Here is a 25,522-nt window from a genome sequence, read left to right on the forward strand (position 1 = left end):
ATCCCCCTCACTAATCCAGGGATGAGTTTGTTCTCCCTTATTGTAAAGTACACTTGGGTAAGAAAGTTTCCAAAATGCTGTGCATGGCCAATAATGGATGCCCACAAATAGCAACCATTATTGTTAATAATAGATAGCTGTTATTATTAACCCATCCACAGGAGAAACAAACTTACTCTGTAGTGCTTGGGATATAAGAAGGTGTCCTCTCTACCCAGGCATCCCTTTTTCCCCAGGCTCTAGACCTTTTCAGTTGCTGCCCAGAAACCCTGTGATTCCTTGGTAAGTGGACCTCCAGGAAGCAGGCCAATTCTGCAACACCCCATTTGCCAGGGAATATTCTTCAAAACATGAAAAAAAAAAAAAAAAAAAGTTTCATCACCAGCAAAGTTGCTAATCTCATCAACCTCCAGGCCTCCCAGGGTTCAGTCTGCCCAAGTAGTTAACCCCCAAGATAAGAACATCTGGTGCAATTATGGACCCAGTTCCACTCCTGACTTTGTCTCATTTAACAAGCTCTTACAAATCAATTATCTCCTTAAGTCTCACAAATAAGTGATAAAGTAGGTATTATTATTCCTCCTTTAAGAGGAGGAAACTGATGTCCTCCAAAATAAAGAGACTTGTTCAAGTTTTCAGTTAGAGGCAGAGCCAGAAGTCTAATTCAGGCCTTCTGACTTCTAGTGGGGAATCTCCTCACTACATAAAACACAAGTCATTCCACTAAGAATCTATGTAGCACAGCCAAAAGTCCTTTGTCAACATCCCACCAATTTTCAGCTGTATTCATGGCCACAAAATTATATTTCCATTGACTGAGAACCAGAAGTAACTAAGAGAAAATGAAATTAAATAGCAGGAGCTTAATTAGCAGGACAGGGGCACTGGTGGTGGCTAGGACAATATCTGACCTTTCACAGTAGGATACTTGTGAAAAGGCTTTCATGATTTCCTACTGATCTTGCCCAAGAATGTGAAGAGCTCTAGGGTAAAAAGCCCTGGGCTGACAAAAGGTACAGCCACCATAGGAGAGGGTTCACATGCCGCCTCATTTTCCCGGTTTCTGAACTCTTGTTAATACTGGGGATTCCAAGAAAGGGTACAGAGAATTTTGTTAAGAAGAGGTAAAATAAATAGATTAACGGAATGAGTTAGCCAGCTGTTTTATAATGAAAGACAGCTAATAAAATTTTTAAATCAATACCCAGAATGTTAGAGCTGGCAGGGGAACTGCTAAACAGCGTATTTAAGCTCCTTAGTCTGGATGGCAAGGAAGATAAGAGAGATGGATTGGTAGGCCTTGTCCAGGGTCTTGAGTCATCAGCAGCAGATCTGGAACTCAGCTCCTCCTTGTGCTTTCCAGACCTAGTTCCATGCTTGACTTCTTAGAAGGCTTTCCTGACACCAATCTCTGCCAGAGTTGTGGCCTCTTCCACTTACCTACCAAGTTTTCATGGCAATCTGTACATCTATTTATTATGTTAGGCTCTTGGAATATAGTGGCACATCCTTTGCCATAGCATTTGTCTCACTGTACTATAACTGTCTTCTTACATGTCTGCGTGGAGGGGCAATATACACAAAGGACACACACTAATTGTATACGTGTGTCTTCACAAAGTTTTGTGATCTGATGATAATCTTAAATTTGAAGAACAGAGTGTATTAAGAAAATTGGAAGGTCAGAGTTCATCTTGAGCAGTTCATCTAACTCCTGCTATGGCAGCAGAACACTTTTTGTTAAATAAAATCTCATCTGGAAGTTTAATATATAAAATAGGCATAAACAGATCTCTACTGGAGGGGAAGAGGGCATCCACTTGGCTTACTCTTCCCTTTAACAGTGCAGAAATTAGAGGTTCCTGGGACAAGAGGGAGGAGGGAATGGGGAATTATTATTTCACAGACACAGAATTTCTGTTTGGGATGATGAAAAAGTTTTAGATATGCTGGGGATGGTTACATAACATGTGAAGGTACTTAATGTCAATAAATTATACATTTAAAAGTGGTTCAAATGGTAAGTTTTATGTATATTTTGCCACAATAAAGTAAGTTTTAAGTCTACTTATATTTCACTGAAGGTAACACAAGCTACATGACCTTGGGCAAATTACTTAATATAGTTGAACCTTATTGCCTCATATGCATAATGATGATAGCTCTCCCTTGTACAGTTATTAAAAGAATTGGAGACAATGTTTGTAAAGTGCCTGGCACTCCAGACAAATAGTCATTACTATAATAATTATCAACACCAACAGTACCAATATAATATAAACATAATGAAAACATAATGATAAATAATCCAATGAATATTTAATAAGTAACTAACTGCTTACTCTGTTCTAGACATAGAAGGTACATAACTGCTGCCCTCAAGGAGCTCACAGTCTAGAAACACATAAAATAAATGAACAACTCCTATAGAAAACAGGAAGCCAAGAAGGAGCAGGGGAATAATAACCTAACACCACCAACACTTCTTTCTTTGGGAGAAAAGGTTGATCTTTTCTACAGAAGTGGGAAATCATTTTGTGATCCGGGAAAGTAAATCAGTCATAAGCAAACGGCAAATTAGTTTAATGTGCATGATTCTTACCAAGACAAGATCTAATTCATCTGCTTTTTGTCTTGACATCACACTTAATGTATCAGAGCAGATACACTTACTGCTTGTGTTCTCTTCAAAACCCAAAGAGGAAAAAAAAAAAAAAAAAAAAACCCAAAGAGGGCTTGCTTGCCTGACATAGCTTGGTTAAGTAAGAACACTGGATTTGGATTTGGAGTCCACTAAACCTAAGCTCTAGCCGTGGCCTTGCAATTTACTAACAGTATGAACTTATACAGATTTCTGAGTCTTTGGAAAAATCTGTTTTATTTTTATTTTTTTAAAGATTTTATTTAGGGATCCCTGGGTGGTGCAGCGGTTTGGCGCCTGCCTTTGGCCCAGGGCGCGATCCTGGAGACCCGGGATCGAATCCCACGTCGGGCTCCCGCTGCATGGAGCCTGCTTCTCCCTCTGCCTGTGTCTCTGCCTCTCTCTCTCTCTGTGACTATCATAAATAAATAAAAAATTAAAAAAAAAAAAAAAGAAAATTTTAATTAAAAAAAAAAAAGATTTTATTTATTCATGAGAGACATAGAGAGAGAGAGGCAGAGACACAGGCAGAGGGAGGAGAAGCAGGTTCCACACAGGGAGCCTGACATGGGACTCGATCCTGGGTCTCCAGGATCAGGCCCTGGGCTGAAGCAGCGCTACACCGCTGAGCCACCAGGGCTGCCCAAATGTCTGTTTTAATAAAAATTTCTGCCACACGGTACTGTTGTAAGGACTCATGAGGTTACAAATGGTAAAGAATTTTCTAAGTTGTAAAGTATTTTACCTCTTATTCATTATTTTCAGGGGTTTTGTGGGCCCCCTTTTCTCAAGCTTCAGAGAAAATGTCATTGGAGAGTCAACTTTTGTTTTAAAGATTTATTTATTTGAGAGAAAGCGAGCGTGCACGCATATGGGGGGGGGGAGCAGAGCGAAAGGGAGAGAACCTTCAAGCAGACACCCCTGCTGATGTGGAGACCAATGCAGGGCTCAATCCCAGGACCCTGAGATCATGATCCGAGCTAAAACCAAGAGTTGGTCACTTAACCAACTAAGCCACCCAGGTGCCCCACTTGTGTGTTTTTTTTTTTTTAATAATACCTATTCTAATGGATGTAAAATATCTTTTTTTTTTTAATTCTTTACATTTCTCAGATCAAAACTTCTTTCCCAACCTCCCTACCCTTTTTAAGCCATTATTACTCTTTCTTGGATTATTTACATTTTCCCCTAACTGGTCTTCCTGATTTGTCACATACCTTCTCCCCAATGCATTCTTTATATAGCAGCCAAAATCATTTTTCTAAGTTGAAAATTAGACCACCTCATTCAAGTACTTAAAATCCCTTAATGATATATCACTGTCCTTTGGTTGAAATCCAAACTCCTTAGCTTGCAAGAGAAGGTTTTTATGACCTGAACATTCAGATCCTGCCACCCCATTTCCTGCTAACTTATGTATCTATATTTTTACTCCAAATGGTGTCTGGTATTATGTTTTTATTTAGATCTATAGTTTCACTAGAGATCATCAGGTCCAATCCTCTTCTCAGGTGAGGAACCTGAGATCTCATAAGTACCTAAGGAAAACACTTATTACAGTTCACCATGAATTCAAGGTCTCATTTACTTTTGTATCCCTATTACTCAGCCCTTGATGTACCATGAATAAATATAAATATTTTTTAGACAGATAGACTGACAGATATCAAAGCTGGATATAGAACCTAAAACTTTGGCAGCTAAACTAGTTCTCTTTCTATTCACCTTATGCTGCTTTTTTATTTCCAAGACACTCATGTGTAAAACATCTGGTATGTAGTTATGCTCTTATTAGGTACTAATGCTTTAGTAGCCATTGTTTTGTTATTAGTCATCATTATGGGCATACCTCATTTTATCGTGCTTTACAAATAGTGTGGCTTTTATAAATTAAAGTTGTGGCAACACTGAGACAAGCAATCTCAGTGCAATTTTGCCAACAGCGTTTGCTTGTTTCATGTTTCTGTCTCACATTTTGGTAATTCTCACAATATTTCAAACTTTTTCGTTGTTTTATTTGTTATGGTGATCTCTGATTGGTGATTACTACTTGCTGAGATCTCAGAGGACGGTTTATATTTATATATTTTTAGCAATAAATTATTATTATTATTATTATTAAGATTTTATTTATCCATGAGAGAGAGAGAGAGAGAGGCAGACACACGGGCAGAGGGAGAAGCAGGCTCCACACAGGGAGCCCGACGTGGGACTCCATCCCGGGACTCTAGGATCAGGCTCTGGGCCAAAGGTGGTGCTAAACCACTGAGCCACCAGGGCTGCCCATCAATAAATTATTTTTTAATTAAGGTATATACATTTTTTTAGACATAATGCTGTTGCACACTTAATAGACTACAGTACAGTATTAAACACAGCTTGTTTTAAACATTTATTTGAGACTGAGAGAGAAGAGAAAGTGGGAGCGAGCAGGGAGAAGAGCAGACAGATTCTTGAGCAGACCCCCTGTTGTTCAGGCTCAATCTCACACCCTGAGATCATGACCTGAGCTGAAATCAAGAGTTGGATGCTTAACCGACAGCCACCCAGGCGCCCCTAACCATAACTTTTATATGTTATAGGAAACAGAAAAATTTGTTTGACTCACTTCACTGCAATGTTTACTTTATTGTGGTGGCCTGAAATGGAACCTGTAACATCTCTGAGGTGCACATGCATATCACCAGTATTTGGCACAGGGATTGATACAGACTAGACTCTCATTCAATTTTGAAAAAAAGAAGGAAAGGAAGGGAAGAAAGGAAGAAAGAGAGAAGTGAGTAGCCGTCTGCCATGGCAAGGAGAGTCTGGGACAGGTAGCCAGGGTGGAAGAGATTGTTCTTCCCTTTGTAGGTGAATGAACTGAGATTCAGAACATTTAATTTGGGTATCTGTTGTGACTTGTCAAACCCTCTGGATGGATCACATGAAACAGGGAGATTTTTCTACTTATGAATTAATTATGTAGAGACAGCACAGATCCTCAGAGAAAACAAACTTGGTTTATAGCAAATTTTCTTTTTTAGAACGATAGTTGAAGTCGTAATTCATTTGAGCTTCTAAGTAAGGAAGAGCTGTCTTCAAACCTCCTATATTACTTATGTCAGCCTTGGATTCTCTCTCTCCCTCTCCCTTTCTCTCTCCTCCTCCCCTTTCTCATGCACGCATATGTATGCTCTCTCTCAAATAAATAAATCTTTAAAAAATAAAATAAATTTAAAAAAATCAAAAACAAGTGTTGGCAAGGATGTAGAACCTTGTGCACTGCTGGTAGGAGTATAAAATGGTGCAGTCACTGCGGGAAACAGTATTCAGGTTCCCCCAAAAATTAAAAACAGAATTACCCATATGTTCCAACAATTACATCTCTAGATATGTACTCAAAAGAATTGAAAACAAGGTTTCAAAGAGATAGTTGTACACCCATGTTCATAGAAGTATATTCACAGTAGCCAAAAAGTGAAAGCAACCCAGCACTCATTGAGAGATGAATGGATTAAGTAATATGGCCCAAACACACAAGAGAATATTATTCAGCCTAAAAAAGAAAGGAAATGCTGACACATACTACACATAGATCAACCTTGAGGATATCATGATGAGTGAAACAAAAGGACAAATACTGTATGATTCCATACATATAGGTATATAGAGTATACCTATATGAGGTATATAGAGTAGTCAAATTAATAGAGACACAATATATAGAATGGTAGTTGCCAGAGGCTGGGGAAAGGGGGAGAATGGAGAATTGTTATTTCATGGATATATAGTTTCAGTTTTATAAGATGAAAAGAGTTCTATGTATGGATGGTGGTGATGCTTGCATAACAATTTGAATGTACTTAATATGACTGTATACTTAAAAATGGTTAAGATGGCAAATAATTTTGTTATGTGTATTTTACCACAATTAAAAAAAAAAAAAAAAGGATGGGGATGCCTGGGTGGCTCAGTTGGTTAAGCAGTCAACTCTTGATTTCAGCTCAAGTCATGATCTCAGGGTCCTGGGACTGAGCCCCATGTCAGCTTCTGTGCTCAGTGGGGAGTCTGCTCAATATTCTCTCTCTCCCTCTGCTCCCCCCAGCATTCACACTGTGCACTCTCTCTCTCTCAAATAAATAAATAAACCTGTTTTTTTTAAAAAGAGGATAAGACTTAGTAACTAACTTTAAAAGGCAAAAGAAAAAGGGGTATCAAGAATGACTCTTATGTTTCTGATTTGAGGGAACAGGTGAATGATGGCACCAATTATAAACTGATAAAAGGAAAAATGAGTTATAGGGAAAGGATAATACAGGAAAGATAAAGTCCATTTTAGACTTAATGCGTCTGAGCAAAGTGTAAGAGATTCATGAAGAAGATGTTCAGAAGACACGTGGATAAACTGGTCTAGCGCTCAGAAGAGAGGTTTAATGCAGAGTTAGAGTTTATGAATCATCAGCCTACAGATAGTAGCTGGAGCTAAGTAGAAGAGAAACTGGGGTCTTAGGCAACACCAACTTTTCCTGGGTGAGTGGGGAAAGAAAAACTAGAAAGCAGACAGATTCAGGAATAGCCAGAGAGGAAGAAAGGAAAAACAAATGGAAAAATAAACCACAGAAAAACTACATTGTAACCAATGAAGAGCAAGAAAAGAGAAAACTTCTAGAAGGGAAGAATCCGGAGAATCAAATGATACAGGGGTATCAAATAGGATGAAGGCTGATCAAATTCCATTGGATTTAACAACATTACTGGTAACCACAGAGAGAACAGTTAATAAGAATTCTTCTTAGAGACCTTTTTTCAGTCATAGGCAAAAAAGTTATTAAGTGATCTGAGAAGTCTTTTCTGAGTAAAGATCAGTTGAGTATCAGAAGGGGGTTTTGTGGAACAGTTTCAGGAATTAGAATCCAGTTCCCAGATTTATCTAAGATCCTAATCACTATGATGTCCAAGATATATCCAAGTAGGCTAGTGTAGTAAAAGCATTTGCTTTGGAATGCAGAAAATCTGGGGTTTCAGCTCTGCTATACAGTGTGACCTTGGGAAAGCTGATCCCTAGTGGTTTCATCCAGAAAACAGGACTACCTCTCTAGATTTGCTATAATAAATAAAAATGAGAGAAAAACCCCCACAAAAGTTCTTTGCAAAGAACTAGTCAGTCTTAAAAAATCTCTATCAGGTGATCCTCACAAAAGACGGTGAGGAGTTCAGGGCCTGGGCCATTGCAGAGTAAGACATTCTTTTTTAATCTCACTAATGTATCAAATTATTCATTATATCTGCAGGTTGTCAGATTATCAAGTTCCCCTGCTGAAAAACTGTGTCAAATACAAATATGCTTCTTAAATTGTTTTTTTTCCAAGCAAAAAAAAGTATTCTAGAAAAAAACCTGAAAAACGACAAGTCTTTGAACATAACAATTTCCTAGCTTTCCAACCTTGAGGGTCATATGTTGTTAGTATATATGAAGTATTTCAACAGATATCTGCTGCAAGATGAAAGCAGGAAATTTGTTTAGGATTCAGCACAAGAGTGGAGGAGAGCATGTGAGCTGATATGGGCCAGTAGAGGATTGAGAAGTAGCCAGAAGAGGATGTAGACAAGGAAGATTTTCAAGGATGAAACCTTGGTTGTTACTCTATAATAGAGAGACAATAAATACACAGACTGGAAATGGGGAGACCCAGCTCCAAAATACACCTATTCTAGATCTCTGGTGATGCTTGGATGCTCTTACCATCAAAACATTTTAAGAAACAAGAGAAAGAAATGTGGAGAACATTTAGGTCTTGTCTACACTGCAAACTTCTAGCACAGAAATGTTTCTGAGGCCTTTCAGAAAAATAAATGCCCCATTCTTTAAAGAGGCTCCTGCCATAGTAAGTAAATCTATGTAAAGGTATTCAAGTGTTAACTATATTATCTTTATTAACCAGTTTAGGCTGCCATAATAAAATACCACAAACTGAGTGGCTTAAACAGACATTTATTCCTCACTGTCTGGAGGATGGAAAGTATAAGACCAGAATGCCAGGCCAACTGAGGGTTCTTTTCCTACCTTGCTAATAATGGCAGACTTCTTGCTGTGTCCTTACATGGCAGACAGCTCTGGTGTCTCTTCTTCTTCCTATAAGGGCACTAATGTCATCATAAAGGCCCTATCCTCAGGACCTCAACTAAACCTAATTATCTCATAAAGGCCCCATTTCCAAAAACCATCACAATCAAGGATCAGAGCTTCAACATACGAATGTTTGGGGAACACAAACATTCAGTCTATAATATTATCCATGCTTTAAGTGTTTTAAAGTATATGAACATATTATATTCTCTAAACTCTCTTTTCCAAGATGCACAAGAAGCTAATTATAACCACTTCATAGGACTGTTTCAAGTATAAAAATATTGTCTGTAAAGCAGTGAGCTCAGTTTTTGGCACATAGTAAATGCTCAGTAAAGGAACTTTAAAAAGGAGAGAGACAACACTGTCAATTGGCTACAAGATAGCTGTTCACTGGAATACACTGTATTTCTGTGATACTGTAATTTTTTAAAAAAGATTTTATTTATTTATGAGAGATACACAGAGAGAGAGGCAGAGACACAGGCAGAGAGAGAAGCAGGCTCCATGCGGGGAGCCTGACATGGGACTTGATCCCAGGTCTCCAGGATCACACCCTGGGCTGAAGGCGGCGCTAAACCGCTGAGCCACCTGGGCTGCCCAATATTGTCATTTTTAATAGGAAAGATACATTTGGTTTTCATCTTTATTCCTGGAACAGAGCTCCTAAAACCCTTGGAATTTTCTAAGTGATAAGTGCCATAAAGACGACTTGATATTTGGGGCACCTGGGTGGCTCAGTCCCTTAAGTGTCTGCCTTGGCCTGCAGCTCAGGTCATGATCCTGGAGTCCTGGGATCAAGTCCTGGGGGCAAGAGGGGAGGGGATCCCCTGCTGATTAGGGAGTCTGCTTCTCTCTCCCCCTCTGCTTGCCTACCCCATGCTCAAGCACGCTCAAGCACACATACACGTGTATACTATCTCTCCAACAAAATCTTAAAAAAAAAAAATCTTGATATTCATAACAAACTCCTTTCAACCACACCTGAGTTTATGTTAATGCAGTACCTTCTGGAAAGTAATGGGGGCTGGTTGCCAGGGGAACCAGCCATGCGATTGGAAAGTTGGAACTTTCAGTCCTGTCCCCGTGACCTATGGAGAGCGGTGAGAGGTTGTAAACTGAATTAACTGCCAATGGCCAATGGTTTGATCAATCATGCCTATGTAATGAAGTCTCCATAGAAGCCAAAAAGGATAATGTTTGGAGAGTTCCCAGGTTGGTGAACTCTTGGAGGTGGCACCCTCAGGAGCAGGTATGGAAGTTCCATGCCTGTTTCTACATTCCTTGACCTATGTGTATCTCCCATCTGCCTCTTCCTGAATTAGATACTTTTATAATAAGCCAGCAATCTCGAGTGAGTAAACTGGTTTCCTGTATTCTATGAGGTGTTCTAAAAGATTAACTGAACGCAAGGCTGTGGTTGTGGGAACCTCTGATTTACAGGCATCAGTCAGAAGCACAGGTAATAACCTGGACTTGCAATTAGCATCAGAAGTGAGGACAGTCTTGTGGGATTGAGCCCTTAGCCTGTGGAATCCCATGCTATCAATTGAGTTGAACTTCAGGACACCCAGTAGGTATTGGAGAACTGTGCAGTAAGAAAAGAACTCACACATTAGAACTGGTGTTGGAATCATAATTGTTAGGATATATTTTATTTCCCTCTCAGATTTCACAGAAAATTTCAAATCAGGAGTGTTCCCAACCTCTCTGTTCCCTGTGGCCACTACCCTATTACTTCTGAAGCAGAGGATACCACAGAGGACTTGACCTTCCTTCTACTTTTCTTTCTATTGTCCTCCACTAGCCCTCCCCAAACTGCTAGCCAGAAGCAGGCTTCTAGCCCCTCAAAGGTGAGGCTCCCTAGTCATCAAACCTCTGAGACTGAAAAACAACCCTCTCACCTAGGAGAGAATGTTTGTTTGTTTTTTTAGAAAAATTATACATTTCTTTATATACACAGGCTTTTTTCCCCCTAAAATATCATTAAAAGCTTTGGTAGAGAATAAACACTATTTATGTCATATGCTCTGCAAAGTTGCCATTATAATGCTGTTTTATTTATATACATATTTCGTTGTATTTTATAAATATTGTTATTACAGAGAAAAATAACAGAGCACATCTATTGTGAATTAATGCATATAACAGAAACATATAACACTTCTTAATGAATGCCTCATCTCTCTAGGCTACCAAACACCATTTATTCTTCGAGATGTAAATTAAAAGTTCCCAATCCCCTTCTCCTTCCCTATAAATTTCTTCCTGTAAGTTCTTTATACTCATTCATTAGTGTCAAATTTTGCTGGAAGTATTAATTTATATTTCTCCTTTTATGAAAAAAATGAAAATTTTATAAAATCCAGCCTTTTCCTTTCGAGTTTTCTTATTTTTAAAAGGTTTTTTATTTACTTATTCACAAGAGACACAGAGAGAGAGAGGCAGAGACACAGGCAGAGAGAGAAGCAGGCTCCATGCAGGGAGCCCGATGTGGGACTCGATTCCGGGACTCCAGGATCACGCCCTGGGCCGAAAGCAGGCTCTAAACCGCTGAGCCACCTAAGGATCCCCATCTCTTGAGTTTTGATATATATTTTTCTCTAAGTTTTTCAAAATTTTGTTTTTCAGGTCTTATTTTCAACTCTGATATTAATTTTGACATATGGTATAATGAAAAAGCTAGATTATTTCCCCCCAAAGTTTCTATTTTTAAAGACAGATTTTCCACACAATCCCTCTTCTAACATAATAAATTCTTATATACAATAGGAAGAGTATTTTTCTGGCTATTATATTATTAATCTATCTATTCTTGTACCATTACTGCACAATTATTATTTTTTATAATATTCTCCATATCACATTTTATTTTTTTAAAGATTTATTTATTTATTTATGATAGAGAGGGAGGGAGGGAGGTAGGGAGAGAGAGGGGGGGGGCAGAGACACAGGAGGAGGGAGAAGCAGGCTCCATGCCAGGAGCCTGACGTGGCACTCGATCCCGGGACTCCAGGATCGCACCCCGGGCCAAAGGCAGGCGCTAAACCACTGAGCCACCCAGGGATCCCCCATATCACATTTTAATTTTTGAAGCAAATAGTTCTATTTTATGAGAATTTCTTTAAAAAAAAAAGAATTTCTTTTGATGTTTTAGTATACTCACAACAAAAAAAATTCCAATTTGGATTTTATTTGGATTTGTTTTTTCATTGTATTGAACTAAAATCTTATTATTTTATGTACTTTCAAGAGAATTCATACTCAAAACTGGTAACTTTTAGAATATTTACTGCCAACGCAAAAACTTTATGTGTTTTTTAATTATCCAAAACTTCTTTTATGTATCATAAGTTTAGTCACATATATCATTGATAATTCATAACTACTTAATAGTTGCTATAATTATGAATAAGATCTTATAATCAGTTTATAGCACTATAAGAACACTAGGAACAGTGAAAGGAGTAGGTATTTAAAATCATAAAGACCTGAGTTCAAATCTTTCCTCATTTTTAGGAGTGATATACACTGGCCAAGTCTTTTTTTTTTTTTTTTTTTTGAAAGGCCCCATTTATTTATTCATGAGAGACACAGAGAGGCAGAGACACAGGCAGAGGGAGAAGCAGGCTCCCTGTGGGCAGCCCGATGCAGGACTCGATTCCAGGACCCCGAGATCACAAACTCAGCGAAAGGCAGATACTCAACCACTGAGCCACACAGGTGCCCCACACTGGTCAAGTCTTATGACCTGAATTAAACTACCAATTTCTTTAACAGTAAAAGATGAGTACTTACAGGGTTTATGATTAAGAAGATTATAATTAATATATAAAAAGTACTTAGCATGTGTTTGACAAACGATAATCCTCTTTAATGCAACCATTACTGTTTCTAACAATAACAAATGTTTGCTTTAATGCATTATATTTTGCATTTGTCTACAAATTATCTTACATGGGTCTTCTATTTCCCGCTATGGAGAAGATAACCTGAAAATCTTCCTACTACAAAGCACCTGGAAAAGCTGGATAAGTATAACAAACATTTCATGTTATATAACAACACAGGCAGAGTTGAGATTCTAAGAAAGAAAAAGAAATCCCCAGGGGTAAAAAACTGAAGAAACTAAAAATCAGGAACTCTCATAGCTGATGTTGAACTGCCATGGGAAGGTCTTTTGGTCTGGGCAATTAAAGGGCTTACTTTTTATAGTCACTGGGGGTGAGAGATGAGGCTTTGGGCTCTGGAGAGGCCATGAGTTGGAATTCAAATTCCCCTCCAAAGAGCTCAGATCCTAGAGGAGTCATATGGTCAGCTTTAAAAAAAGTGGTGGGTTTTTTTTTTTTTTTTTTGACTCAAAAGTACAGAATGACAACAGGAAGCCAAGACTAAAAAAGAGTATCCCTAAGAATTTGAAACTTTGGCTTCTGTGAAATCTGTATCTTTATCAATCTACTTGTCGGGAGTTTATTTTTCCTATGTGGTCCTAGAATCTACAGCAGAGAAATTAACTTAAAACATAGTTTCAGACTTAGGACAGCCCGGGTGGCTCAGTGGTTTAGTGCCACCTTCAGCCCAGGGCCTGATCCTGGAGACCTGGGATGGAGTCCCACCTCAGGGTCCCTGCATGGAGCCTACTTCTCCCTCTGCCTATGTCTCTGCCTCTGTCTCTCTCTCTGTCTCATGAATAAATAAATAAAATCTTTAAAAAAAAATAGTTTCAGACTTAGAAACAAAAACAATCCTCCCTCTCTTGCTTGGGAGGAGTACTCATCTAATTCTTATAACTATCCTATGAAATAAGTAATATTATCCTAATTCATGAAAGAAATTTAAATTTAGGGAGGTTAAAAGCAAGTTGTCCAAAGTCACCTAGGTATTATCTAACAGAGCTGGGATTTGAATCTGGTTGTGGTTCATTTGATCAAAATACATTTACCAAGTTCTACTATGTGTCAAGCAGAAACAAGGTTCATTTCCTTTCCAATATATTATACTGCCTAATCTTTTTTGTGCAAATCAATAGATAAATGCAACTGCTTTCTCCTTTCTCAACTTTAGCAATTCAGGAAAAATGAAGGCAGCCAGAATCACAGGAAACCCACAGGATTCCCCTGGGTTCTGTCCACTAAAGTAGCTCAGTCCTCTCTGCCAAAGGAACTTAGGTTGTTGAGACATTAAACAGGAAAAAAATAGAGCAACTACTGCTCAGTGGTTCCTGGTTATTGGAATTAATTTTATCAGAATAAACATATAATAATTTTAGTATACAGTAAATATTTCCAAACAGAAATTTCAAAACATTTACTATTAAGGTTAAATAGGGATAATAAGGCTGCTGCGATAAATACAAACATATGAAATTGAAAGTTAGTGACAATAGCTATAGTTCTATCAGGCTTAACCTCCAACATATTTCTGAATGTTATTTAGGTTGCCTAGCATTGAGAAAATCCTGATTTACAAACATAAGTAGCTGCAACTATTGGGTTTTTCTTTTTTAAATTAACATGCAGGGATCCCTGGGTGGTGCAGCGGTTTAGCGCCTGCCTTTGGCCCAGGGCACGATCCTGGAGACCCGGGATCGAATCCCACGTCGGGCTCCTGGTGCATGGAGCCTGCTTCTCCCTCTGCCTGCTTCTCCCTCTGCCTGTGTCTCTGCCTCTCTCTCTCTCTCTCTAGGTGACTATTATAAATAAATAAAAATTAAAATAAATAAATAAATAAGTTAACATGCATTCTTAGAAGCTTAAGTTAACACATTGATCATCTTATGTTTATAAAAGTTGTTCTAAATATTTTTAAACATTTTAATGTTCAATTTTTTAAAATTCAAATTCAATTAGTTAACTTATTATGTATTATTAGTTTCAGAAGTACAGGTCAGTGATTCATCAGTCATATAACATCCAGTGCTCATTACATCACATGCCCTCCTGAATGCCCATCACCCAGTTACCCCATCCTCTCACCCCCCCTTCCCTCCAGCAACCCTCAGTTTGTTTCCTATGATTAAGAGTCTCTTATGGTTTGTCTCTTTAGTTCTAATTATTTTAAAAAATCAAATCACATACTTGAGGAATTTCTGAAGCATCACCTTAGTGTTCTTATAGAACAAGTACAGAACAATCAGAAAAAGAGTTCTCTGAGATCCCTCCAGTTTCAGTATAGGAAGTTATACAGAATACACAGTAAAGCGCAGTTATAAGAAGGAACCAGTATATTCCATTCACTGCCAATGGCCATCTTCTGGGGCAAAACTCTCTGCCCCCCACCCCCCACCTCCAATCCTGCCATCAAGACCATTATTCATGTATTTTTTTGAGCGTTATTTTCCACTTTCCCTTTTTTCAAATTTATTTTTATTTATTTTTAAAGATTTTATTTATTTATATGACAGAGAGCACAAGCAGGGGAGCAGCTGGCAGAGGGTGGGTTGAAATAGTCTCCCCACTGAGCGGGGATCCCCATGTGGGGGCTCAATCCCAGGACCCCAAAATCATGACTTGAGCTGAAACCAAGAGTCTAGTGCTCAACCCAGGCTCCCCAAGATTTTTGGGGCTCAACCCTGAGATCAAAAGTTGCATGCTTTTCTGACTGAGCCAGCCAGCTGCCTCCCCACTTTTCCCCTTTTCTACTCTTTACTCCAGCTAATCTCAAGTACTGACTATACTCTGACCACACCTTCTTACTTCCCCATGTGTTTATTCATACTGTTGCCCTCACCTTGGATTTATACTCACTTTATTTTTGAAGGCCCATGATATGCTAAGAACCATGCTAGACAACCTAAATACATTTTCTCATTTACTTCTATTATCATATATATTACCCATCTTTATTTATTTGTAAATAATAACATTTTTAAGTGCTTACTTTGTGTCAGATATTACATGCTCAGTGCCTTACACTAGCTCATTTAATCTTGATAGCAGCCCTAAATCAAAACAGTATGACACTGACACAAAAGTACACATATAGATCAATGGAAGAGAAGAGAGAATACAGAAATAAATACACATTTACATATTTATATGGTTAATTAATCTATGACAAAGGAGGCAAGAATATACAATGGGGAAAAAGACAGTCTCTTTAATAAAATGGCACTGGGAAAACTGGACAGTTATGTGCAAAAGAATGAACTTGGACCACCTTCTTACACCATACACAAAAATAAAGTCAAAATGAATTAAAAATCTAAGCATGAGACCTGAAATCATAAAATTCTTAGAAGAAAACAGATAGTAATCTCTTTGACACTTCCCATTGGAACATTTTTCTAGATATATCTCCTAAGGCAAGGGAAACAATTTTAGTATATGTTCTGCTAAAGTGAGCACAGGCAAGGGAAACAAAAGCACAAATAAACTACAGGGACTACATAAAAATAGAAAGTTTTTGCACAGTGAAGGAAACCATCAACAGAATGGAAAAGCAATCTACTAGATGGGAGAAGACAGCTGCAAATGATACATCCAGTAACAGATTAAAGTCCAAAATATATAAAGAACTTAAACAACACCAAAAAAACCAAATAATCCAATTAAAAACAAGCAGAGGATCTGTCCAAAATATATATAGAACTTATACAACTCAATACCCCCAAAAATAAATTATCCAATTAAAAATGGGCAGAAGGGGCATCTGGGTGGCTCAGTCAATTAAATGTCTGCCTTCAGTTTGAGTTGAGACCCGGGAGTCCTGGGATCGAGCTCCACATCAGGCTCCCTACTCAGCAGGCAGTCTGCTTCTTCCTATGCCTTCACCCCGCTTGCTCATGCTGCCCCCCCCCCCCACTCTGATAAATCTTAAAAAAGAAAGAAAAAAGAAAAGAAAGACTACATTTTGGGATGCCTGGGTGGCTCAGCGGTTGAGCGTCTGCCTTCAACTGAGAGCGTGATCTCAGGGTCCGGGATTGAGTCCCTCACATGGTTCCTTGCAGGGAGCCTGCTTCCCTCTGCCTATGCCTCTGCCTCTCTCTCGGAGTCTCTCATGAATAAATAAATAAAATCTTAAAAAAAAAAAATGGGCAGAAAATTTGAATAGACATTTTTCCAAAGAAGACATAAAAATGGCAAATAGACACATGAAAAGATGCTCAACATCACTCACCATCAGAGAAATACAAAACTACAATGAGATATCATTTCACACTGAAATAAAAAACACAAGAAACAACAAGTGTTGGTGAGGATGTGGAGAAAAAGAATCCCGTGTGCATGGTTGATGAGAATGTAAATTGGTAGACACTGTGGAAAACAGTATGGAGGTTCCTCAAAAAATGAAAACAGAAATATCATATGATCTAATAATTCCACTACTGTGTATTTACCCAAAGAAAACAAAAACACTAATTTGAAAAGATATATGCACCCCTATGTTTGTTGCAGCATTGTTTGTAATAGCCAAAGTATAGAAGCAACTCAAATGTCCACTAACAAATGAATGGATAAAAAAGATGTGGAGGGTATGTGTGTGTGTGCACAAATGGAATATTACTCATAAAAAGGAATGAGACCTTATCATTTCCGACAACATGGATGGACCTAGAGAATATTTCACTAAGTGAAATAAGACAGAGAAAGATAAATACCACATGATTTCACTTATATATGGAATCTAAAAAATAAATGATGGGATCCCTGGGTGGCGCAGCAGTTTGGCGCCTGCCTTTGGCCCAGGGCGCAATCCTGGAGACCCGGGATGGAATCCCATGTCGGGCTCCCGGTGCATGGAGCCTGCTTCTCCCTCTGCCTTTATCTCTGCATTGTCTCTGCCTCTCTCTATATATATGACTATCATAAATAAATAATAAAAAAAAATAATAAAAAATAAAAAATAAAAAATAAATGAATAAACAAAAAGCAGAAACAGACCTATATATAAAAAACACAAACTGATGGTTGCCAGAGAGGAGCTGGTGGGGGATGCAAAATGGGTGAAGAGGAGTTGGACATACAGGCTTCCAAATATAAAATGAATAAAAAGGATAAAAGGGACAGCATAAGGAGAGTCAACGATATTGTCTTAGTGTTGCATGGTGATAGATGTTAGGGTGATAGATGGTAGGTATACTTGTGGTGGGCATAGCACAACAAAATAGACTTATTGAATTAGTATGTTGTACACCCAAAACTAAAGTAATATTGTATGTCAACTATACTTCAATTAAAAAAAAAAAAAAAAAAAACCCTAGAGGGATCCCTGCATGGCTCAGCAGTTCAGTGTCTGCCTTTGCCCCAGGGTGTGATCCTGGAGTCCAGGGATTGAGTCCTGCATGTCAGGCTCCCTGCATGGAGCCAGCTTCTCCCTCTGCCTGTGTCTCTGTATCTCTCTCTCCGTGTCTCTCATGAATAAATAAATAAAATCTTAAAAAATAAAAAAAAATTTTAAAAACCCTAGAATAATGAATAAGTGGTAAAAATGAAAGAAAGAATACTATTGCCCTCATTTTATAATGGGAGCACCAAGGCTCTGGAAGGTTAAAAATTTGCCTAAAGCCAAGTAGGGGAGACAGAATGCTTCCTGAAAGAGTGCTGTCTGAGCTCAGAGCTGAGTTCTTAAAGAATAAGCTGAAGTTGTCAGGGGACAATGGTATTCCAGATAGAAAAACAACATACACAAAGACAGTGAAGTAGGAAACAGCTTGGTATCAAGTTCAGGAATAAGATCAGTCTTCAGAATCAGCAGACCTGGGTTCAAATATCTATTTTTGTTTTTGTTTCATGGTCTCTTACTGTGACTATGGTTTTCTCAACTGTGAAATGGTGATAAGAAGCTGTACCATGAAGAACTACTTTAAGAGGGATCCCTGGGTGGCTCAGCGGTTTGGCACCTGCCTTAGGCCCAGGGCGTAATCCTGGAGTCCCAGGATCAAGTCCCACATCAGGCTTCCTGCATGAAACCTGCTTCTCCTCTGTGTCTGTCTGTGTCTCTGCCTCTCTCTCTCTCTCTCCCTCTCTCTCTCTCTATGTGTCTCTCATGAATAAATAAATAAAATCTTAAAAAAAAGAACTGCTTTAAGATTAAAATTAAACATTTGAAAGTATGTATCACAGGTCCAGGCCCATAGTAGGTACTCAATAAATAAATGTTACCTCTCTTCATTTCCCTTAGTTGACAGTTCAAAATGTTTAGTTGTAAGAACTGGACCCTAGACATATATCTCTTCTATAAGTGCCAAGCATTATCAGAGCTTTTGGAGGCTCTGGTAAAGTATACCAAAAGTCATTTAGCATGTTATTTGGTAGTATCCTTAACCACCATTTTTCAAAATGAGAACTATTCTCACACCACTCACCTGTGTAGGCCATGTTCTTAGGGTTGCCATAAGGAGCCCCAGGCTGCACGGGGCTATAAACAGGATTCATTGTGGAAGACTGAGGATCCTATTGAGAAACAAAGAAAAGAGCACCGATTATTGATTGCTCGTTTTCCCTGACATCAGCTTCCCCTCTACAACCTTCAATTTATACTCCGAGAACAACTCGGTACAGCAGAAAGAGGACTAAACAAAAAGCCATTTGTTTGTACTTGGCCCTATGCTATACATTTTGCTCATCATATAAAGATACTGAGAAGCAGAGAGGTGATACAACTTACCTAATGTCAACCAGGCCTTCTGCCTTTCAATTCAGAACCAGACCCATTCTCCCACAGGTGATTATGCCACTAGAATACTGTGTGGCATTGACCAAGTCACTTCCCCTCACTGGACTCCAATGTCCTGATGTGAAATTAATTAGATTCTCTGAGGTACTTTCTAATTCTAAGGATGTTAGTCTAGGAGCTAGGAAAGGATGCACTTCTACTGCTCACCAAGGGAGCCCAAGAGCAAACAGTGAGCACATACACTATTAAGAAGAGCAGCAAGTATCTCACCAATTCTTTGCATCTGCAGAGGACATGATATCAGTTACTAGTAGAAAAAATAGAAATTTATTGCCATTGATCACTCTAATGCAAACAAGGAAACATAGCCAAGATCTCTTTCAAAATTTATTCAACGGAAAGATATAAACTTGGAAATTTGTGTGTAGTATCACCTGCACAAGTGCTCTGTTAATTATCTTAATGAAGCACATTCTCCATTCTGATTAATGGAAAAATCTGTCATTAAACTCTATTAGCCAGCCAATTTGTCCCATCTTGTTTAGGGAACCATCTCTCACGTATAGGCCAACACATTTGAAAAACTTGTCTCTACAAATATATTATTTACACTTCATAAAAATCAAACAATTCCCTCCTAAGTAGGCTCACATGATGGATGGGCAATTTTTTAGGTCATTAACTTCTCTTGTAGCACCTCAGGATAGGAAACAAGTCAAATGTCAAGATAGGCAGTGAACAGCTGGCTTGATGACAATTGCTCTGCAATTAATTAAGTCTCTCCAGGGTTCTGGAAGGAAAGGTGAAGTAAAAATGAGTTCCTAAGGAGAGGAAGGTAGGACGGTCAAACAGGCAAAAAGGGAAATGCTGCTGGTCAATTTCAGAGGCTTAGAACTTCCTGAAATGTACCCAATGGGCAGCCCTGGCAAATCACCCCAGGGCAACAGACTAAACTACTCCCAGTTGACAAATGAAACCAGAAAAACCTGATGAAAATTATAGGAGATATATATTTCAGCACACCTTAAGAAGAAAACACCCTTGCAGCCAGAGTTATCCAAGAATACCACCAAGTGACACTCTCTCTCTAAATATAAGCATTCTCCTAACAGATACTGGGAGAATTAAGAGAGATCTCAGAATGTCAAAATACACTGCAAACTGTCAGGTGGCATGCAGAGGTAAATGATGATGGTGATGATGTGACAACAGTAACAACACGGAAGACCACTTGTACATTTTCCCTCCTTGGATCTCTCTTCTGCCCAACTAGTTCTCTGCTAAATAAGCTAGGGTAAGCAAGACTGTGCTAAGCAGTAGAACTAGCCCTGTAAACCTCTGGTCACTCTTCTACTAGAAAATACCCTGTGTTGCTGATTGGGCAAGGTATGACCTTGCTTTTTATAACCAAGGAAATGCATCAGTTTTGGAACTGGTCTCCTGCTGCTCTAAAATGAGGCCCACACCCTCAAAAGGAGATCATGTCTGAGCAATACTCCATAACAGTAACAATTCCAAGCCCAACTAATGACTGACAGAAATAAGGTCTGCCAGGGGTTCAAAATTTGGATTAAGAATGTGATAGTCATGTCTGGGGAAGCTGCTCACAGAAAGAAAGGGTTCCTGGCTTTCAAGGGAAGGTCAATTTTTTATAAGAGAATCTACATACTATTAATAGTTTCAGAGATTGGCTAAAAATGTGTAGGAAGTTCACAAACTCTATGATCAGGCGGCTTTAGGTTCAAATCCTGGAAATGCCAAGTGTGGGGCTGGTGGCAAGTCCACTGACCTTCCTGAGCTTCAGTTTCCTCTAGCCTTATAATGTAAAATAATAATACATTCTTATTAGAGCTCTTCTTAGAGCTGTTGTAAGATTTGGGTTTTTTTTAAAGACCAACTTATTGAGGTACAATTTACACATAGTGAAACTTACTCCTTTTGGGTATGCAGTTCTTTGAGCCCTGAAAGATGTAGTCATATAAGCACTCCCCTACAAGTAAGATATAAAGCATTTTCATCACCCTCCCCCCAAATTCTCTCATCTTTGTAGTCAATCCCCTCCCACTGATTCCCAGCCTGTGACAACTACTGATCTGTTTTCTGTTGTTCTATACCTGTACACACATATCAAATTTCACTTTACAGATGAAAAAAAGTGATGCTGAGAAAAGGCAAATGAACAGTCCAAGGTCACAGAGCAAGTAAGGGCAGGGTCAAGACTAGCACCCCGGGTGGCTCAGCGGTTTAGCGCCACCTTCAGCCCAGGGCCTGATCTTGGAGACCCAGGATCGAGTCCCACGTTGGGCTCCCTGCATGGAGCCTGCTTCTCCCTCTGCCTGTATCTCTGCTGCATTCTCTCTCGCTCTCTGTGTCTCTCATCAATAAATAAATAAAATCTTAAAAAAAAAGACTAGCACCCCAAATGTATCGAAGACCTAAATGAGAGAGCTAAAAATATAAAACTCATAACAGGAAAAAAAAATACAAGCACAAATCTTTGTAACCCTGGATTTGGCAATGGTTTCTTAAATATGATGCCAACAGCATAAACAAAGGAAAAAAAATTGGTATACCAGATTCATCAAAACTAAAAACTTTTGTGCTTTAAAGGACACCATTAAGAAAGTAAAAGACAACCCACAGAATGAGAAAAATTTGCAAATCATTAACAGCTGACCCTTGAACAATGCAGGGGTTAGGGGCACTGAAATCCTCTGCAGTCCAAAATCTCATGTAATTTTTAACTCCCTAAAAACCTAACTATGAAGAACCTTCTGCTGACTAGAAGCCTAATAACAGAAACATTCAATTAACACATATTTTGTGTATGTATTACATACTGTATTCTTATGACAAAGCAAGCTAGAAAAAGAAAATATTAAGCAAATCATAAGGAAGAGAAAATACATTTATAGTACTGTAAAAAATCCATCTGTAAGTGGATCCACACAGTTCAAACGTGTGTTGCTCAAAGATAAAATGAATAGGATGGGGATTTGTACTTAAAATATATAAAGAACTATTTTCTTAACTTAAAAATAAAAGGCCACTAACTCAATTAAAAAATGGCCAAAGGATCTGGACATGCATTTCTTCAAAAAAGTTATATAAATGGCCAATAAGCATATGAAAAGATGCAAATCAAAACCAAATGAGATACCACTTCACACACACTAGATGGCTATAATCAGAAAGATAACAAATAGTGTTGGGAAGGATGTGGAGAAATTGGAACCCTCATACAATGCTGGTGGGAATGTAAAATGATACAGCCACTTTAGGCAAGTCTCTCAGTTCCTCAAATAGTTAAATGTAGAGTTACCGTATGATCTAGAAATTCTACTCCTAGGCATTTACCACAGAGAAATGAAAATGTATGTCCACGTGAATGTTCGTAGCAGCATTATTCACAATAGTCAAAAGAAGAAAACAACTCAAATGTTCAACTGGTGAGCAGTTGAATGTGGAACCAGTGGAACGTGGTATATCCATATAGTAAAATATTTGGCAACAAAAAAAATGAAGTATTGATACAACACGAATGAACCTTGAAAACATTATATTAAGTGAATGAGACCAATCACAAAAGGCCACATATTATGTGATCCCATTTATATGAAATTTCCAAAATAGGCAAACCTATAGAGACAAAAGGTAGATAAGCAGTTGCCCAGATTAGTTCATGATACATGAAATCTAATAACTTCCAAATCCACATCTTTCTCACATTATTATAACATAACAGTCAAAAATCCATACCCGCACACACTCTACTTCCTGGACATTTCTTTTTGATCACTCCATTAGCAATTCAAACCCATCATACCGAAAAGTAAACTCACCATCTTTCCCCAGGCCCATTCTTCCATCCTGTATTGCCTGTCTCAGAGTTACTGACAATCCATTCACCTAACACGTAAGAGAAAAACCTGGAATTCATCCCATTCCTCCTGCTCTTTCATACCTGATCAATCACCAACGCCCCAAAACCCCTAACTTTCTCATTGCTATTTTCCCTGTTTTATCATCTCTTGTCTAAACTACTACAACAATCTCAAGAGGTCTTTTTCCAAAATTTAACCCAGTCTATCTCATTCCTGATATTCTTTTTTTTTTTTTATTATAGTCACAGAGAGAGAGAGAGAGAGAGAGAGAGAGAGGCAGAGACACAGGCAGAGGGAGAAGCAGGCTCCATGCACTGGGAGCCCGACGTGGGATTCGATCCCGGGTCTCCAGGATCGCGCCCTGGGCCAAAGGCAGGCGCTAAACCGCTGCGCCACCCAGGGATCCCATCCCTCATTCCTGATATTCTTTATTAAAACACAGGTTGGATGGGTTATTCCCTTCAAAGGCTTTGGGAATAAAACCCGAACTCCTTAACATGGTATACAATATTCTCTATGCTCTATCTGGGATGGGGCTCAGGACTCTATGTATTTATGTTCCCAAGGAGATTTTGAAGCTCAGTTTGAAGACTGCCTGCGACTCTCTTTCCCAAATACCATTTGCCCCACATGAACCTGTAGAGGAATTGAGATACAGCAGTGAACAAGAAAAACAAATATTCCTACCTGCATTTGAGTTGAGGGAGGGGGGAGAGACAAAATTTTCTAAAAAGTGAAAAATTTCTCAGTGGTAAATGCAACAGAGAAATTCAGTTAGGGAGTGCTAAGGGGAGAGAATGCAAATTTTATTATTATTTTATTATTTTCTATTTTTTTTTAAAGATTCCATTTTTATTTATTTGACAGAGAGAGAGCCAGAGAGCACAAGCAGGGGAAATATCAGGGGGAAAGGGAGAAGCAGGCCTCCTGCCAAGTGGGGAGCCTTAACCAGGGTTTGATCCTAGGACCCCGTTTTATGACCCCAGCCAAAATCAGATGCTCAACTGACTGAGCCACCCAGACACCCCAAGAGTGCAATTTTTTAAATGGCTAGAGAAAATATATTTGAGTTATTATTGAGTGACATTTAAGCAATAAAGTTGAAGTGGCAAGCCATACAGCTGAGAGGAAACTGTCCAAGTAGCTAAAACAGCAAATGCAAATGCCCTAAAGTGGAACTATGTTTGAGAAATAGAATGTATGCCAGTTTCACTGGAAAGCAATAAAAGAGAAAAGAGTGGACAGTGAGACCAGAGAGGTAATAAGGGCCTAATCATGCCAAGACCTGTAGACCAGTATAAGGATTTTGTTTTTTATTTGAAATGAGATAAGGACGCCTGGGTGGCTCAGCGGTTGAGTGTCTGCCTTTGGCCCAGGGCGTGATCCTGGAGTCTTGGGATGGAGTCCCGCATCAGGCTCCCTGCATGGAGCCTGCTTCTCCCTCTGCCTGTGTCTCTGCCTCTCTCTCTCTCTCTCGCTGTCTCTCTGTGTGTGTCTCTCATCAATAAATAAACTAAGTCTTAAAAAAAAAAAAAAAAAAAGGGATAAGCCCCTAGAGCATTTTGAGCAAAAGGGTGACATGATTTGACTTTATTATAAGATTACTTTGACTGGGGACGCCTGGGTGGCTCAGTGGTTGAGCATCTGCCGTTGGCTCAGGGCATGACCCTGGAGTCCCGGGATTCAGTCCCACATCGGACTTCCTGCATGGGGCCTGCTTCTCCCTTCTCCTGCTTCTCTCTCTCTGTCTCTCTGTGTGTCTCTCTCATGAATAAATAAATTAAAATCTTAAAAAACAAATAAAGATTACTTTGACTGTTGAGCTGAGATCAGATGCATGAGGGAAAGAGTTCAAGAAGAGAGATCAGTTAGGAAGCTATTTGAAATAATCCAGATAAAAGATAACGGTGGCTTCAGATAGGATGGCAGCAGTGGTGATAGTGGTGGTGGAAAGCAGTCATATTTTGGATATATTCTGAAGATTAGGCTGACAAAAATTACTAATCGACTGAATATGGAGTATGAGAAGAAGGACATTAAGGGTGACTGTAAAGCTAACTTGAGAAACTGGAATAATAAAAATATCACTTACTAGGATAAGAACTATGAAAGAAGCATTTTTTTTAGTAAAAAACAGAAATTTGGGTTTGAACTTAAATTTGAGACACCTAAGAATTCTGCTTACAATGGTTGATACACAATGAGCATTCTGTAGGGGTTAACCATTACCACTATTATAAATATTGTCTTATTACAGGCAGCTACTATATA

General features: G+C 38.8%; 1 protein-coding gene across 13 annotated transcripts in view; it reads right to left on the reverse strand.

The window, feature by feature from the left end:
* The window catches only part of FAM168A (family with sequence similarity 168 member A), a 193,398-nt gene that overhangs the window by 44,783 nt on the left and 123,093 nt on the right, over window positions 1-25,522 (reverse strand). For all 13 annotated transcript variants that reach the window (XM_072727370.1, XM_072727374.1, XM_072727376.1 and 10 more), the window contains one exon: window positions 19,057-19,144. In XM_072727370.1, the coding sequence (XP_072583471.1) occupies window positions 19,057-19,126 (70 nt within the window). In that variant the 5' untranslated portion in view covers window positions 19,127-19,144. The remainder of the gene's footprint in view (window positions 1-19,056; window positions 19,145-25,522) is intronic.

This window comes from Vulpes vulpes, chromosome 11, assembly GCF_048418805.1.
Source record: "Vulpes vulpes isolate BD-2025 chromosome 11, VulVul3, whole genome shotgun sequence".
NCBI classification, from domain to species: Eukaryota; Metazoa; Chordata; class Mammalia; order Carnivora; family Canidae; genus Vulpes; species Vulpes vulpes.